Genomic DNA, 16,978 nt, shown 5'->3' with positions numbered 1-16,978 from the left:
CATATTGCTAAGTGATAACCGTGACAAAGTGACATAGTTTAACTCAACTACATTGAAATAGTAAGATATTACTATAAAATGGAACCATGTACCTTAAAAATTACTTGTAGTAGTCTGACTGGTGTAATTGCAAGCAACAGCACTCTGATGCCTGCTGCCGCTGATTCATTTTGTCCCCTACAGATAATCACATATTTATGTCGATGTTATAATTCATGTTGTTTGTTTGTGGGGGTTCCTCTTTTTAAGGTGGCCCTGCTAAGAGCGCATGCTGGGGAACACCTCTTGCTTGGAGCAGCAAAACGGTCCATGGCGTATAAGGACATTTTACTTTTAGGTAAACATTTATTTTGTTTTAATTAATAATTACCATGTTATAGTTCACCAACAACCATATAATCAGCATCCTGATAAACAGTGCCCTCATTTAACTGGGACAATTGCCACAGCACAATGAGTGCAATGCACTCCACTGTCTTTTTAAACACTGTACTTATGGTATGCCTACCTTATTGTCCCGTGCCAGGTTTCAGCAAAAGCAGATGTACAGTCCCTTGCAAATTAAAATGGCTCCAGTTCTACTGATACCATAAACCTAAACCCACATAGGAAGTCCTTGCCAAATGGATCTACATACTTTGGTACCCTGTGTGGCAACATTGACTCATGTCACAACCCACCAGCGGGCTCCATCTGTGCCAGTACTTTCGCCTTCTTGCAAGGAACTGTCTAGGTGTCCCTGGACAGAAGCACCTAATGCAAGCCAGGGGTATAAAGTGTGTAAGGTCTAGGGGCAGTCCATCAGCCTTTCTTTATCAACTTTGTGCCATCATATTTAGGGGACTTTCCACGGCCTGCTATGCTCACACTTGGGCTCTGGCTATCTGTGGCCCAATATGATTCATTCTGAATATTATTGTACCAACCCTAGCATCCAGGGAATGGAGAGCGCTTGCTCTAGAGATGCTACTCACATTAGAGGCTCCTTCCTGTTTCTGGTCCAGTTTTTTTCCTGAGTGCAATTTTACTGGAATAAACTGCCTAGTGAAGTGTAAAACTGACTCATCATACCCAATAAATTACTAAAGATATAAGTATTTGCTGTATTCTTGGGACTCTTAGGTAATGAGCAGAACTGGTGTAAATGAAAATGGTGGTTAGCATGACAAAGGTAAGTATATTCCACAGAAAGGACCAATTTAGGACCAGCTACTCTAGCTCTCTGAGGAAGAATTCTGTATAGCTGATGATTCATTGACCGAGTGGGAAATTATTATCATCTTTTGTCATGACAAAACTCTTACCCTTGTATATTATTCTCACAGGTCATTTTAATATACAGATAACTTTTGGCCAGAAGTTAAAGTAAGGTAGATTGCCGGTGTAGGCAGCTCCTCTGTCTCTGCTAAAAGCAGATGGAGAGCTTCCCCTTCTCTCTCTTGTTTAGAGGAGGCTTTCTCTGCTTCTCCTCAGCTGGTGAGTTGAGGACTTGTCAGGCAAGAAGTATCAGAAGTGGAAGCCATGGAAGAAGTTGTTTCTTGGATGGGAAGTTTCTGGGTTTTGCCATTACTAGATGTAGCCGAAGCACTGGCTTCCCAGTAAAGAGTGCCTCCATCAACCTCCTCTGAAGGAAGATATACTTTCCCTCTACTGATGATTCTGACAATCTAGCCCAGAATATGGCACTTGTTGGGGAGTTGACCCCATTTAATACCTTATAAATTTTCTTTATAAACATAATCCCCCTACTTACTCCAAATATTCTGCCTGGCAAGCCTCCAAAGAATTCCCTGCTTGGGTAAAATGATGGAAAGAAATATTAATTTTGTGTAAATTATATGAATATCTAAAATATCTCAGCCAACAAAATGGATCTGTTATTCCTTTAAATCAATGTGTACTGCATACTACCCCATATCAATATAACACAAGCATCTGCTACTACATTACTTCATCGTTCTAAAGCTACATCTTATTTTGTTTCTATTCAACCATTTATTCCTATTAACTTCAGTGGGGCAATGATTTCACCTATTAACTTTTTCTTACTAGAATAAGCTCAATAGCATCTGTAGTGACTGAGCCAGTTGAAAATTGTAAATTCTTCAGGGCAGAGACTATATCTTTGTCCTGTGTTTATATAGTGCTTTGCACAGTGGGGTCGTGGTCCATGAGTGGGACTCCCAGGGTTTATGGTAGTACATATATATAATAAAGTACATAGATTATGCTACCATAAATAGTAGCAGTCTGTTAGGAAGTTACATGTTGTTCCTCTCTTTCTCTTAGAAAGGTTTAGAATTCTAAACCAAATAAATTAGAAGTGGGGACTTATATTTTTTACACTGAATTTAAATAATTATGAGGACCACATTTTCATAGTGGCCTCTTTCTAGCCTCTAAAACAGAACACTGACTTTTCCTAAGATTAGGAAAATTGCCCGTGCCAAATCTAATGTGTCAAAATGGACTTGTGGGCCCAAACTATATAGTTAGATGGCTAATTGGATAACTCCCCAGTTTGTGCACACAAAAGGCCTCGAACCTGCGCCATACTAATCAGTAACTATGCATATGGGAATACTTATATGCCTAAGTACTTACAGGATCAGGACTTTGTTTTGCACATATGCTTTCCTTGTAAAGAAACTTAGTTTTGCAGGAGGGAATGTTACTGTATGAAAAATTCAACATGCAAAAATCTGATTATGCAAAATTAAAAATGGTTTGGTTCACCTGGGTCTGTAAATTTAAACCTTTGTGTAACATCAGTCCATATTCTGTTTTTTTTTTCTCCTCAAGGTAACGATTATATCATCCATCGCAACAGTTCTGAAGTCGAGATCAGCCGAGTGGCAAACCGGATTCTAGATGAGCTAGTCCGACCATTCCAGGAAATTCAAATAGATGACAATGAGTATGCTTGCTTGAAAGCAATTGTGTTTTTTGATCCAGGTACATTTTCCAAAAAGTCTTTCAGATTTACTGTATGAATACACTGAAATTCACCTTTTGTGATGTAGCATTCATTAACAGTCTACATATTTGAACAAAGAATTTTTCACTGAAAGAATATGCTTTGACTTGAAGTATTTTTTCATTTTTTCAAGATGCAAAGGGATTGAGTGACCCATTAAAGATCAAGAACATGCGGTTCCAAGTCCAAATCAGTTTAGAGGATTACATTAATGACCGTCAGTATGACTCCAGGGGGAGGTTTGGAGAACTTCTGCTTCTATTGCCTACGCTTCAGAGCATCACTTGGCAAATGATTGAGCAAATACAGTTGGTCAAACTGTTTGGAATGGTTAAAATTGACAGTTTGCTTCAGGAAATGTTACTAGGGGGTAAGTTTCAGAGTAACAGCCGTGCTAGTCTGTATTCGCAAAAAGAAAAGGAGTACTTGTGGCACCTTAGAGACTAACCAATTTGGTTAGTCTCTAAGGTGCCACAAGTACTCCTTTTCTTTTTAGGGGGTAAGTGTCATTCTTTTTCTGTGATTTTCCACCGTATCAACTTGATAAGCACTTTGGAAAAAAATGTTCTCCTCCCCCGCTTACCAGGGGACAGTGCCAATTTGGGGGGAGTGTTAAAGTCATGATAACATGGCTACTGTCCTGTCCCCCCACCTCCAATGTGTACTGTATGTTCCACAGCCATAGCTGAGTACCTGGACTTGGAATTCCCCAAAGAGACAGACAGGGGAACCCTTATAAATATTGTAAGGATGAAATCCATTGTTAATGCAACCCAAGCAGTGAAAACAAATGTCATACTTATTATGGCTGAAGTCTTGTTAAATTGTTTAATGAATATGCAAAAGGCAATTATTCAAATTGCCAATCAAAATATTTGCTCTAAGGGAATGTAATTATTGCTGTGTAAATCGCTAGTAGCAACATGTTCATTTGAATTGATATGTGCTCTTGTAATTTTTGCAGGTACGTCTAATGATGCCAGTCATCTTCATCATCCAGTACATCCTCATTTAGCTCAGGATCCATTAACTGGCCAAACTATTCTCATAAGTTCAATGTCTGCTCCTGTCCATACAGAACAGATCTGTAAGCAATTGCACATTACCTTTCTATCATAACGTCTGACTGTTATGTTTAGTTTAACTGGCAAATTCATTAAAATGGTGACCTGTCAAAGTTAGTGTATACTTCTTTCATCATAATTTATGAGATTTAAATAGTCATGCACTTAAATAAATAAATAACTAAATAAATAAAAACACCACACACAGAAACAACCTCCTAAACAATACATTCTGGTTTGAGATGAATTGAAAACACATGACGCTGTTTTGATATTACCATTGGTTACAAATGTGGGTTTTTAAAAGTAAACAATACACAGGGCTTCTGATATTTAAAAATTAATATTTACCTTTAGCTGCTAACGCAGCTACTTTTTTAGGGTACACTAGTATGTATATCATCAGTATGTATTTAGATTGGTCAAGAACATAATAATACATAGTTTCCCCTTAATTCTTTTTCAGCAACTCCAGAAACTCCATTACCTTCCCCTCCGCAAGGCTCTGGACAAGAATACAAAATGTCTACAAACCAGGCTACAGTCATAACACAGCAATCAATTTTAAAACAAAAACCATTGTGATAATTTTTTTTATTTTTATTTTTATTTTCTTTTCTTTTACATGCACTGTATAAATTGTTAGGACACCTGGATGGTGGAAACCTCAGGATAGCAAATAAGGCCACCCCTTGACCCAAGGAAGTACAGGGGGCTGCTCTTATAATTCTTCTGTTTCAAAACTCAGAAAGCAAGGTACACTATTATGAATGATGAATTTGCCGTACACTTGGGGATACTGGTAGTCTTACAGCATATGTATATTTTGGTAATGCCTTTGGATCATTGAATTGAACAGGTTCATTTTTATTTCTCATTTGTAGTTGTCATCTTAATATTGTTTATTTTAGATCTGTAAGTAATTTCTTCATTGAAATGTCACTTGGAACTAATTGTGCTTGTTTAGCTATGAATGGTAGAACTTAAGACATGGATTAACACAAGCCAAGAGTTCATAAATAATAAAAGAGGAGGTTGTTAAATAAAACAGACGTATTACATTTAGAGTGAAAATACATAATGGATAGGAGGGTCTGTTTCATTAAAATAAATCCTAATGTGGGGATACCATGATCTTGAAGTATGACTATACCAGAAGAGTTAAGCGTGTTGAATGATAGCTGTCATGTTTACCTATCAGTTTATGTGAATACGGTAAAATGAGAGAACCCGCAACATGCAGCTGTGTGCTGAAAATGAAACATGGGTATAGGGAATGACTTTGATCATGCACACACACTGTGTTTGCTCACAGTTGGAATTTGTTATGATGATCTATTTACTGACTCAGAGAGAGGTTTTCATGCTATGCTTTCATTCATGAATTATTGACATCACAAGAAAATTTCTACTTCGCACAGTCTGGTTGTTCATAAGAGGAATGATTTTTCCTTTAAAGGAGACTTTCTCCCCAAAAGCTGTTAAAAAGTGCCAAATAATGTGGTCTCTTGGGTTATTTTAATGAAATAACACATTGGAGTCAGAGGTTCAGCAAAGAGATGTGACCTGGCCCAAATACCTTGGTTTATTATAACATCGTAAGTTCATACAATCATCACAGGCAGCTAACTCCCTGACTCTTAAAGTGGTATACACACAACTATAAGAATTTTTTGTCCTTTTTTGCAAACATAAAGCCACAAAACCATGTAAAACAATTAGAAAAAGTTTGAGTGCTGACTTGTAAACTCAGAATGCTTTAATGAGAATTCACATAACACTGAGCAGTATGTGTGTTCCTTTAGGGTATTCTGCAATAGTTGTATTTGTAGTTAAATCTGCATACAATAGCTCTTAATGTTCGTCTTTTGCTTTTTTAAAAAGTGTTTTCCTTTTTATTGGTTATTTTGTATTTTTTATGAATAAGCATATATTGCATTACTCTGTGGAGCAATAATGTCTCCTTTCTCATCTCCTTTATGATATGTATGATTCACTTTTTGATGGTCTTGATCGTACTCTCTTTGATGCCTAGGGGAGGTTTGCAATTAATTTCAATGGAAGCAGGGTTGTATCCCTTGTATGCAAATTGGACCATAGGCGCCGATTCCGTTGGTGCTCCAGGGCTGGAGCACCCACAGAAAAAAATAGTGGGTGCTCAGCACCTACCAACAGCCCCGCAGATCAGCTCCTACCCTTTCCCCCTCAGTGCCTCCCGCCTGCCAGTGATCAACTGTTCTGCAGCATGCAGGAGGAGGAGGAGCAGGGGAAGGATCTGGGGTGGAGTGGGGGTCCAGCACTCCTGGGGAAATCATGAAGTCGGCACCTCTGTATGGAACTGAGTCTTTTTTGAAACTACAATGTAGCTTTTAGGTGCTGAGCACGTGCAACTCCCATTTAAGTGACTACACCTATTCCTTCTCCTACTGAAGTCCATGGCAGAGCTCCATTGACTTCAGTGGGACCAGGGTCGGGGCTACTGACTTGAATGCACCAAATACTTCATGACTGAGGTCTCACCCTGTTTGGGTTCATTCTGTAATTTTCCCAGGTACGCTTCGTGAATGCCTCTATAACTGACGCAGAGCACAGCTTATTGTATTTGGTTCTTACACTGTATTTTAGACAGAGAATGTACAATAGAATGTTTTCACAAACTGCCAGAATGTACTGGATAAAATCATATACTGTAGTATTTTATCTTGCTAAAGGATGTTATCTGTTTTATACAGTACATTGCATTTTTTTCAAATAAGGAAAACACTACTGTAATTTATTGGGATATGCTGATTTATTTTATAAATGTAACATTATTTTTGTAAACTTAATTATGCAAAAATCAAAAATGATTCGCTTTGTTAAACCTTAAATTATATTAAAATGAAATCTATATGTCTGAACTGTGATGTCATGTTTGTATGTCGAGCATTCAAGATAAAAATGATTGCTGGAAATAACCATCAATCATCATAATTATCAATGCTCAATAAACAGATATATAAACTATGTGTATGTCAAATACGCTCTTTGGTAACTTTTTGACCATTTACATAATTGCATGAAAAGACTGATGTAATTTTATATTGTCATATAAATAAGTACAAAAAAGTTACAAATCTGCATCTTCACTATATTAAAATCATATGGGAAATATACGATAGCAACACATTACTTGCCATTCTGTAGCATTGTTTTAGTATTATATAGCAACAGTTTTCAGTTTTTGATCCTGACCCAGAAAATCATTCAAACACACACTTAGCTCAGTCCCTACTGAGGAAATCACTTAAACCCAGGCTTAACTTTAAGTCTGTGCTTAATATTAAGCATGTAAGTAACTACTGTTCTTGGATTGGGATAGTTTCCTGAATCATGGCCTTTGTAATTCTGTAGATTTCAAATTATTTAAACAGTTTAATTTAGTTGAAACTTGATAATACTTGAATGTTTAGAAGTAGATTTTTTTCTTTCTTTCTTTTTTCCCCTTAAGATTCCTTGCAATGTATTTTATCATGTTATCAGCATCTGTTCTGCCTTGGGCCAAATGTTCAACTGTTTGTCTCTTTATAGGGTGGGTGGGTGTTGACTGATGTTAATGTTGAAGATTTTTTAGGCCTTTTGAGCAACCTTTGTCTGCAATTGATGATTCCAGTTTAGGAATCTCTGTGCCCTTTACTTGCAATGCTGAATTGGATGCCAGGAGGGGGTAATTTGGACAAGAGAGATTTTCTCCCTTTTTGTGTAGCTGGAAACACTACAGTAAGGCCTGATCCAAACTCCACTGAAGTTAATGTAATGCTAACAGACCCTGGTCATCCACAGCCAGGATCAAACCTGGGATCCCTGGAGCTTACTGCATGAGCCACTACTGCACGAGCTAAGACACACTTCTCTCTTAGCTAAGGCTGTAGCAGGCTTATCAATCTCTACCTGGTTTAGTCACCACTAGAGGGGAACAGAGCACCATACCAAGCAGGAATGGATTACATACTTCCTCTAGCTGAGGAAGCACATCCTGAGATTCAGAGACTTCCCAGTTGATATCCCAGATGAACCCCCACTTGTAATGCTGACAGATTCCAGCAGCCAGGATCAAACCGGGGATGCATGAGCCACTACTGCATGAACTAAAAGACACATCTCTCTTAGCCAAAGCTGTAGCAAGCTCATCGATCACTAGCATTCTGACCACCACTAGAGGGGGACAGAGTGACACCCCAAGCAGACATGGGTTGGGTTACATCAATAAAAAGCATCCCATTGACTTTAATGGCCTTTCAGTCAGGCTCCTGTAGGGTTCTGTTGTATTAATTTAAAGGAATAAATGGACCAAAAGAATCAAAGGTGTTAACATGACCCTGAAACTTTCCTACATACGTTTAAACAAACTTCAGGGTTTGGTATACAGTGACCTCATCCTGTTAATACCATGGCAAACACACCATAAACATTCTTTTTAACCTTTTATTAAAGATACAGAAAAATAAGGAAAGACAGTAAAAACACTTGAAATGTAAAGTGTTAAATAAGGGTTTCATTTTAACCACATCCCTTGTTCCCTTTCCCTTTAGCTGGAGAGAGTTTTTGGAAAGAAACTGCCTGACCTGACAGTCTCTTAGATGGTATTAAAGATCGTAATAGCTGTCTTTTGGGGGAAACAAAAGAAGTCAGTTGAGATGGGCTGGAGTGATTGTTTTCACTGTTGTTAAAGTCTGATCCCGTTTCCTAGACCATGAAACAAGACAAAGACACACAAAAAGAGAAAGAAAAGAACAGAAAATACAGAAAATGCAGCATCTCTCTGGTGTTGACTCTCACTTGCAACCTCACGGCTAGAAAATCTAAGGCACAGGACATAGTCTTATCAGGCAACCCAAGTCCTGGGAAACATTGGGCTATTCAGGGCATAGCTTTTTGCTGCCTCTTTCTGGTCACAGGCTCAAAGAAAAGTTGCAAAATGTGCAGTCTTGGTAAGCTAACCCAGACTCTTATTAGACAGAAGGAAAAAGGAGAAGAGATAGGAAAGAAAAGAAATAGGGTAGAGAAGGAAAAGAACACATGAAGAGGGGGACAAAGTCTCACACCCCAGGTGGGTGTTCAGGATTCAGCTGGAGCCACTGAAGGTGGCAGTGTCATCAGGGTCCCTCCCTCTGACCCAGTCTGGTCAAGACATATCTCAGGATCAGGATGATGAATGCACAGTGGTGTCAGGCTGGATCCTGGGTTACGAAAAGATGGTGAGGATGGTAGCCATGATGGTGAAGCCTGCTTCTTCTCTTTCTTTCATCTTTCAGTCAGCCAGCTTTTATGCTTCCCTCTGTCTGATAATTTTCACCCTCTTGAGCCGTGGTTCTCAAACTTTTTTCTTCACAGACCACTTGAAGATTGCTGAGGGTCTCGGTGGACCACTTAATGATCTTTCCAAATGTTGTTTGTACCGTTAGCTAACTATTGTAAAGCGCTTTGGATAAAAGCGCTATATATAAAAAAGTAATAATAATTAACTTCTTTTTGTTCTACAAATAAAAGCACACAACTCATATTTTAATATCAGTAGTCTTACCTTTCTAATGCGATGGATGTGCTTTCTCTTAGAATCATAGAATATCAGAGTTGGAAGGGACCTCTGGAGGTCATCTAGTCCAACCCCGTGCCCAGAGCAGGACCAATCCCAACTAAATCATCCCAGCCAGGGCTTTGTCAAGCCTGACTTTAAAAACTTCTTAGGAAGGGGATTCCACCACCTCCCTAGGTAACGCATTCCAGTGTTTCACCACCCTCCTAGTGAAAAAGTTTTTCCTAATATCCAACCTAAATCTCCCCCACTGCAACTTGAGACCATTACTCCTTATCCTGTCATCTGCTATTACTGAGAATAGTCTTCTCCCACTGCAGCAGCCCCTGAGCTGGGGCTGGGAAGGAAGGGGGTCTCTTCACCGCCACAGCAGCCACAGAGCAAGGCTGGGAAGGAGGGCCATCTCTCCCCAACAGCCACAGCCCTGGAGCTGGGGAAAGTCACCTCTTTCTCTGGCCACCATAGCTCTGCAAGTCCCAAATTCCCCACACCCCGTCTTCTCACCCCACTGCCCCTCCCACCTACCCCCTGCACGGCTCTACTAATTGGGTGGGTGGCCCTTCATTCTGTCATGTGCAACCGCCCAGCCATGCACCTTAGAGGGAACTATCCACAGACCACCTGAATGGAGCTCGCAGACCACTGGTGCTCTGCAGACCACAGTTTGAGAACCTCTGCTCTACATCCTCTTCTTGAGGACCCCAAAGGGGAGCGATAGGTGGAATAGCCCATCTCCTCTTTATTTTTACAACGAATTAGGCCTAATTTTCAACACACGAATCTTGGTTCATTGATTTCCAGTCTCACACTTCTCTTGTTTACCAAACATCATGAAGTTCGATAAAGACAAGTGCAAAATACTGCACTTAGGAAGAAAAAATCAAATGCACAACTACAAAATGGGAACTAACTGGTTAGGTGGTAATACAGCTGAAAAGGACCTGGGGTTTTTGGTGGATCACAAATTGAGTATGAGTCAATTATATGATGCAGTGGTGAAAAACAAGGTAATATTCAGGGGTGTATTATCAAGAGTGTTGTATGTAAGACACAGGAGATAATTGTCCTGCTCCACTCCGCCCTGGTGAGGCCTCAGCTGGAGTTCTGTGTCTAATTCTGGGCACCAGAACTAGAAGAGATGTGTATACATTGGAGATAGGCCCGAGGACAGGAACAAAAATGATAAAAAGTTTTGAAAACCTGGCCTGTGAGGAAAGGTTAAAAAAACTGGGCATATTTAGTCTCCAGAAAGGGAGACTGAGAGGGGACCTGATAACAGCCTTCAAATATGTTCTGAGCTGTTATAAAGAGGATGGTATTCAATTGTTTTCCATGTCCACTGAAGGCGGGACAAAAAGCAATGGGCTGAATAGCTAACGCTTACCGCAAATTAGGAAAAGCTTTCTAGCTATAGTAGTAGTTAAATTTTTGAATAGGCTTCCAAAGAAGGCTGTGGAATCCCCATCTTTGGAGGTTTTTAAGAACAGGTTGAACACGCACATGTCAGGGATGGTCTAGATTTACTTGGTGTTGCCTCAGTGCAGGAGGCTGGTCTTAACGACATCCTGAGGTCCCTTTCAGCCTTCGATTCTGTGATTACATGTAGAGGTGCACTACATCCAGTTACAACAACGGGTGCTCTACTATATTTTTCCTCATCCACTTTTATCAGGACTGGGTCTTCTGGTTTAAGCTTGTGCCAGTTTCCAGCTGTGTTCTGACAAATAAGGAAGAAAGCCTAGACCTTCTAATTTTTGACATCCCTTGGGATTACAGCGTTTAAGCGGGGTCATGTAGGGTGAAATTTTATCTCTTAGGGTATGTCTTCACTGCAGAGTTAAGTAGAGGTTTGTACACTTGAGTTACTCCTCTTGAGTTAGCCTAGCTCAAGTGAGAGGAGCCACCTTGTAAAATCACACCCAAGCTGCTGTGTCCACACTGGCACTCCATTCACTTGTGTGTGGAACTGTGACTTTTGAGATGTAGATCTCCTATTTCTTTGTGCTGCATTAAGCTGAGCCTCTCTTTGAATTCTTTCCCAGTGATTGTGGGAGCACTTGACTGTCCTTTCTGGGCACACACGGGGAATTGTGGAAAGGTGTTGGAGGACTACAGGCTCTCAAGTGGAGTTTGCCTGAGTCCACACTGTAGAGTGGTCATGTCAGCAGCTGACGAGCTGTGCTTGCTCCAACTTTAGCCTATACCTCTAGCGGGACAGCCAACCCGAGTTAAAAAGCAGCACTATGCTCCAGCTGAGAGTTTTTGTGTATGGATGGGACTCAACTTCGGGGCAATGCAGACAAGCCCTAAGGTTGGCACTGTTATGACCTATCAACCCAAAAAACAATATTAGCAATAGTTAAGTACTTTTTTTATTTAATGTTGCAGAATACTGCTGTCTTCCTTTATAATGCCCCCTTTTTTTTCTTGTTTGAATAACATAACTAAAAAGGAAAGGGTTATCACTGAAATCCAGCTAGACATTTTTTAAAATATATAGAAAGCCTGCAGCTTTTAGAACATTTCAAGGCATTTCTTTAATTTAGCCCATGCATCTTACTGCATGAATAGAATGTTGCAGCCTATGCTGATATTTTAACAGCATGCAGTTTTTCTTCCTTTCTATTTCATTGACCCCCTTCACAGTTGAATGCATTTTCATGGAAATGACTGTCCAACAAAGAATTCCATTTTTCTGATGCCTGCCTTTTTGTAATTTAAATAATATGAGCATCGGAACATAGAGATTTTGCATTAGGAGGCAATGGCAGTCTTTCCAACAGAGTTTATTCAATATATTTCCGACATCATCTATTCTAAGATATACTTAAGATGACCATAGTCAGAGACTAATTTGCTGTGGTTTCCAAAAGTGGAGTGGATAGCAATAGTAAGAGTTGATAAAGAATTGCCATATAGAATTTTTCATTGTCTTATTAAAATTTTTGTAATGAAATTAGTCTTGATCTGAAATGCAGTATAAAGAACAGTAATCTAAAATATGCAGACAGATGCACTATAAAACAAGCCATACTTATATGCTTAATTTATATACTTTGGAGTAGATTTTTCTCTTGCAATATGCAAATTAACAATCTATATTTTATCTCAGTAGCAAAATTATAATTTAACGTACTTCATAATCTGGGTTCCCTGTTAACCCCCTTTTTTTTGCATCTTGGTTAAATTACATCATATAACTAAATAAATTGAACCAGATACTCCATTTTTCAGTTATATACCTAAAGGAGGAGGATCTGAGCAATCTTACTTAAACGAAGGTTGCAGAACTGCTCTCCCAAACTGAAAATCCAATGTACAGGCTAAATCTCAGGCTTAATGTTGTGTAAAGGTACGGCTAGAACTTCAGGTAGCAACCTTTCATAGTTCAGCTGTGGAAACATTTCTGGCACATACAGTTGGGACCCTTTTAGACCTCCTGGAATGTGCCTATTGATAAGAATCCTTGTGAGTTCACAGCAAGAGAATATGCAGAGGAATCCACTTGGACAATATCTGAATAGTGTCCACATCTACTACAGATAGTCTAGGTGGGTTTATAGAATGGCTGTTTCGAGAGTAATTTAGTACCCTTTTAACGTCTCAAGAGTGTAGCTTAGCGTCCTCTGGTAATGAATAGGTCTTGGGGGAAAATACAGGCAGGTTTGTGTTATAAGTGAAAATCATAGATCAACTTTAATAAGAATTTGAGATATTACCTTAGCTTTATGAAACATGATGTGCCATTAACAGGGCCCTGTACGTTCCATGATTCTGCATGTCTGAATTTGCCTTGAAATAAACAGCCAGTTGTCAAAATAAAGAATGCCCAGTCTTCTCTTTTGGGGCTGCAAAGAGTTCAAATGGCAGAACCTAGTGCTGATAGTGTTGGTCTCACATACAGACTCTGAGGGATATGCAGTGAACCTCTCCTGGAGACACAGAAGTGATTATGGTTGCTGATATCACCACTAATATAATTTAACGCACTAATAGATTTGGTCAGATGTCTGTGATCCATTATGCAATGTAACCACCTTTTCTTTTTAATTTGAGAAAGTAGCATGAGAAGAGACCCTTCCTGCTGTATCTATGTGGAACCTTTTCTATGATTCTTGTTTGGAGGAGGGATAAAATGTCATCTATTAGCAGTTTGTCATCAGAGGGGTCCCTGAAGAGGAAAGGTGAAGTGGGAGGTTGGGGGGCGGGCAGCACAGAGTGAAATTTGGAGGGAATTACCCTTTTTTACTATATGGTTGTAGAGCTAGATATATAAACCCCTACAGACTCCTTAAAAAGATGAAATTGAGGATGGAACATTATTAAACAATCAGAAGAAACTATTTTTGAATGTTATAAAAGTCATGTAGATCTGAAAGCTACACGGAAAAAGAAAGAAGAAATGTTAATAAACTGCCAATTGAAAAAGACTGAGACTCTATACACAAATCAATTAGGTAGATTACAAAAGGCTAATTTGGCAGAGAACTGTACCTCTAGCGTTCAAGGTGAGAAAAGGTTGATTCAGATGACAAACAAAAATAAATCTATTCATGGATAATTAGTCAAATAAATTGTTGCTGTAAATAGTGCAGCCATATCTAGTAGTGATCCTGTAGCTAGGAAGGGTAGAGAAGTTTACTTGGGGGAATTATTGTTAGAAGTTTAATTTAGATTCTGTCCTTTTCACAGAAATAAATCTCCTTAATTGACACGTGGGGCCTTTAGAAAAGTGGAAGTGGTGCAGTTCTGATGCACAGGGAGACACGATGCCAGGAGCATGTGAAGGGAATTTAGACACTTCCTACCCCTCTATGGCAGATATGTATTTCAAGGGTCTCCCTTTTTGGTATTTCCATGAAGGGATAATATGTAAGGTGAAGGTGACCAGAAGGTGAGTTCCTAGATATCTCAGTGATGGCTGACTTAGAAATACTCTAATATACCCTTAAAGGACCATTACTGCCTCTGCTCTGCCCACCTGGGAGATGGATTCATCCTCCAAAGAGGATGGATCTAGACTATTCTCAGTGGTAGCGGATGACAGGACAAGGAGTAATGGTCTCAAGTTGCAGTGGGGGAGGTTTAGGTTGGATGTTAGGAAATACTTTTTCACTAGGAGGGTGGTGAAACACTGGAATGCGTTACCTAGGGAGGTGGTGGAATCTCCTTCCTTAGAAGTTTTTAAGGTCAGGCTTGACAAAGCCCTGGCTGGGATGATTTAATTGGGGATCGGTCCTGCTTTGAGCAGGGGGTTGGACTAGATGACCTCCTGAGGTCCCTTCCAACCCTGATATTCTATGATTCTATGAAAGGTTGCAGCACTGGGAACTGTCAGAAATTGACAGCTGAGTCCCTTTCCCTCAGCCAAACAAATCATTTTGAGGGTGGAACTAGTGACAGGAGCCGTTTTGGAAGGCAGGAGTGTGAAGCAGCATCTCTCTGGTCCTGAGGGGAGAAGGGGAGCTCCAAGAATCTAGCCCTAGGATGGAAAAGCTTGAGTAAAGAACTTTTCACTTTGAAAACGGGGCCAAGAATAAAGGAAAAACTGCTTGAAAGGGGAGCATTGCAAGAAAGTCTCCTGGGAACCCTATTATCAGCTAGAGATAGCCAAGAGGCCAGGTGGGTGCTCAAGAAGGTTTGAGGGGGGGGGTCCAAGGAGTGAAGATTCACCCAAGAGACTGTTGCAGGAATGATGCCATCTCTTGTGATTTTATTGTGAGTCTTGTGATGTTTTTCTTAAAGCCCCACTTTCTGGAGTCATGTGATTATGTGAGAATCTCAACTTTCATTTTTTAAAATAGGTAAATTTCTAGCATTCACAGCTATTGTTGTTACGTCCTAAAAATGTCATTTGCTATTTTTTAATGTTGTTTAGTGTAACCTCTTTAATGGAACTACCCTGTATTCTCTCTCAGCTATGTCTTACCTTATCTCTCCTACACTGAGAGTAAATGGGTCTGTTTATTTTGTGACCCCTGCGTATGAGCTGCCAGCACTAACCAATTTCTTGCACCACTGTTCTCACAGGATGAGACTCAGGCCTGCTAGGGCAAGACAGGATTGGTGACAATAGCTGGAAAGATCATCAGGGTAAGGTAAGAGAGAAGGGCAGTGGATATGCAACTATGCAGCTTTCCGTGTAATTTTTGATACTTGCTGCTGAACACTGGCTACAGGGACTATTGCAGCTTTGGGAGCATGGTAGCAGCTACCAGGTGGGTCTTTGTATTGCAAGGACTACTGTCACCTCACCAGTGCAAAGACCATGGACTCAGGTTTGACGGGGGAAGTGGGATTTTACCATATGCATAATTCATCTTTGCAAGCGAATAATTATCACAGTCTTTCGAGAGAACTATTTGTTTTAAAACTAGAAATGAATTAATTAACCTATATCTCTTGTACATTCATTGAATTTATAAATGTATCTGCTAAAATATTGATGAAAAATATTGTCTGTGGGTCACATCCTCAGCCGATGTAAATCAACATCTGACCCTATAAAATCACATTTATTAAACAGAGGTTTGATCCAGTAGTACCATGCAATTTTATTATCAGATGACCTCTTGTTTTAATTTATGAAGGTGATATTTGATTATGTCATGGTAAAGTGGAATGGAAACACTGCAATAATGGTATCATTAGAAGACAAACAAGTATAACTACAACCCATCACCATTCTTGTCTGAAGTTGTATTAAGGTTTATTTTGGTGCACTGTGTATTACAGGTTAATCCACAGTATACACAAACCAATGCACCACTTTAAACTCCATTATTTCATGGCACATAGAGTTACACTACAACAGGAGCAAGAGACAAAGCTGTGCCCTGTCTCTAATATAATTTTCTTTATGGGTAGAACCCACTGAGAGTTATTTGTTGACCTTTAAAATAGAATGTCAAGTTCCTTTAATATTCTTTAGATTAAGATGTTCAGGGATTCAAGTAAGAATGCTCAGAGAGTCCCCTTGCTGTCCTATGTGGCAATCAGACTAAGCGGAGTCTGTGACTCTGGCTGTAGGGAAGGAGAATAAGTAGTAGGAGTGAAACACCGCCTCAGACATTCTATTATTGCTAGTGAGTGGCTAATTCACCCTCACAATCACCTAAATAGGTTTGCTTTCTCCTACTTAGCTGAAGAACTCAGCAGATTGTGGAGCCCAGCACCCACTAGGCAACTTTCCCATAGATATGTCCCATTTACAAATTAGACATTAATTTACATGAGAGAGAGAGAGAAAATTATTTTGGGGAGAAAAACTAAATTAAATTAAATTCTGCAATGTCATAAGCAAGAATGGAGGAAAGAGGTAAGGGCCCTTTTATCCCTGCATGTATAGTAAGGATGGATCAC

General features: G+C 39.6%; 1 protein-coding gene and 1 long non-coding RNA gene across 6 annotated transcripts in view; one reads left to right on the top strand and one right to left on the bottom strand.

Annotated features, from left to right (window-relative positions):
• HNF4G (hepatocyte nuclear factor 4 gamma) overlaps window positions 1-7,201 on the top strand; it is an 80,050-nt gene extending 72,849 nt beyond the window's left edge. For 3 of the 5 annotated variants that reach the window (XM_074944212.1, XM_074944214.1, XM_074944213.1), the window contains exons 6-10: window positions 250-337; window positions 2,803-2,955; window positions 3,111-3,347; window positions 3,942-4,064; window positions 4,508-7,201. In XM_074944212.1, the coding sequence (XP_074800313.1) occupies window positions 250-337; window positions 2,803-2,955; window positions 3,111-3,347; window positions 3,942-4,064; window positions 4,508-4,626 (720 nt within the window). In that variant the 3' untranslated portion in view covers window positions 4,627-7,201. The remainder of the gene's footprint in view (window positions 1-249; window positions 338-2,802; window positions 2,956-3,110; window positions 3,348-3,941; window positions 4,065-4,507) is intronic. The other 2 variants (XM_074944210.1, XM_074944211.1) reach the window with 2 other exon arrangements.
• The window catches only part of LOC141982285 (uncharacterized), a 74,002-nt gene that overhangs the window by 4,047 nt on the left and 52,977 nt on the right, over window positions 1-16,978 (bottom strand). The gene's annotated exons all lie outside the window — the stretch shown is intronic.

The sequence above is a fragment of the Natator depressus genome, chromosome 2, assembly GCF_965152275.1.
Source record: "Natator depressus isolate rNatDep1 chromosome 2, rNatDep2.hap1, whole genome shotgun sequence".
Taxonomy (NCBI): domain Eukaryota; kingdom Metazoa; phylum Chordata; order Testudines; family Cheloniidae; genus Natator; species Natator depressus.
This window is presented reverse-complemented; position numbering and strand designations above follow the sequence as displayed.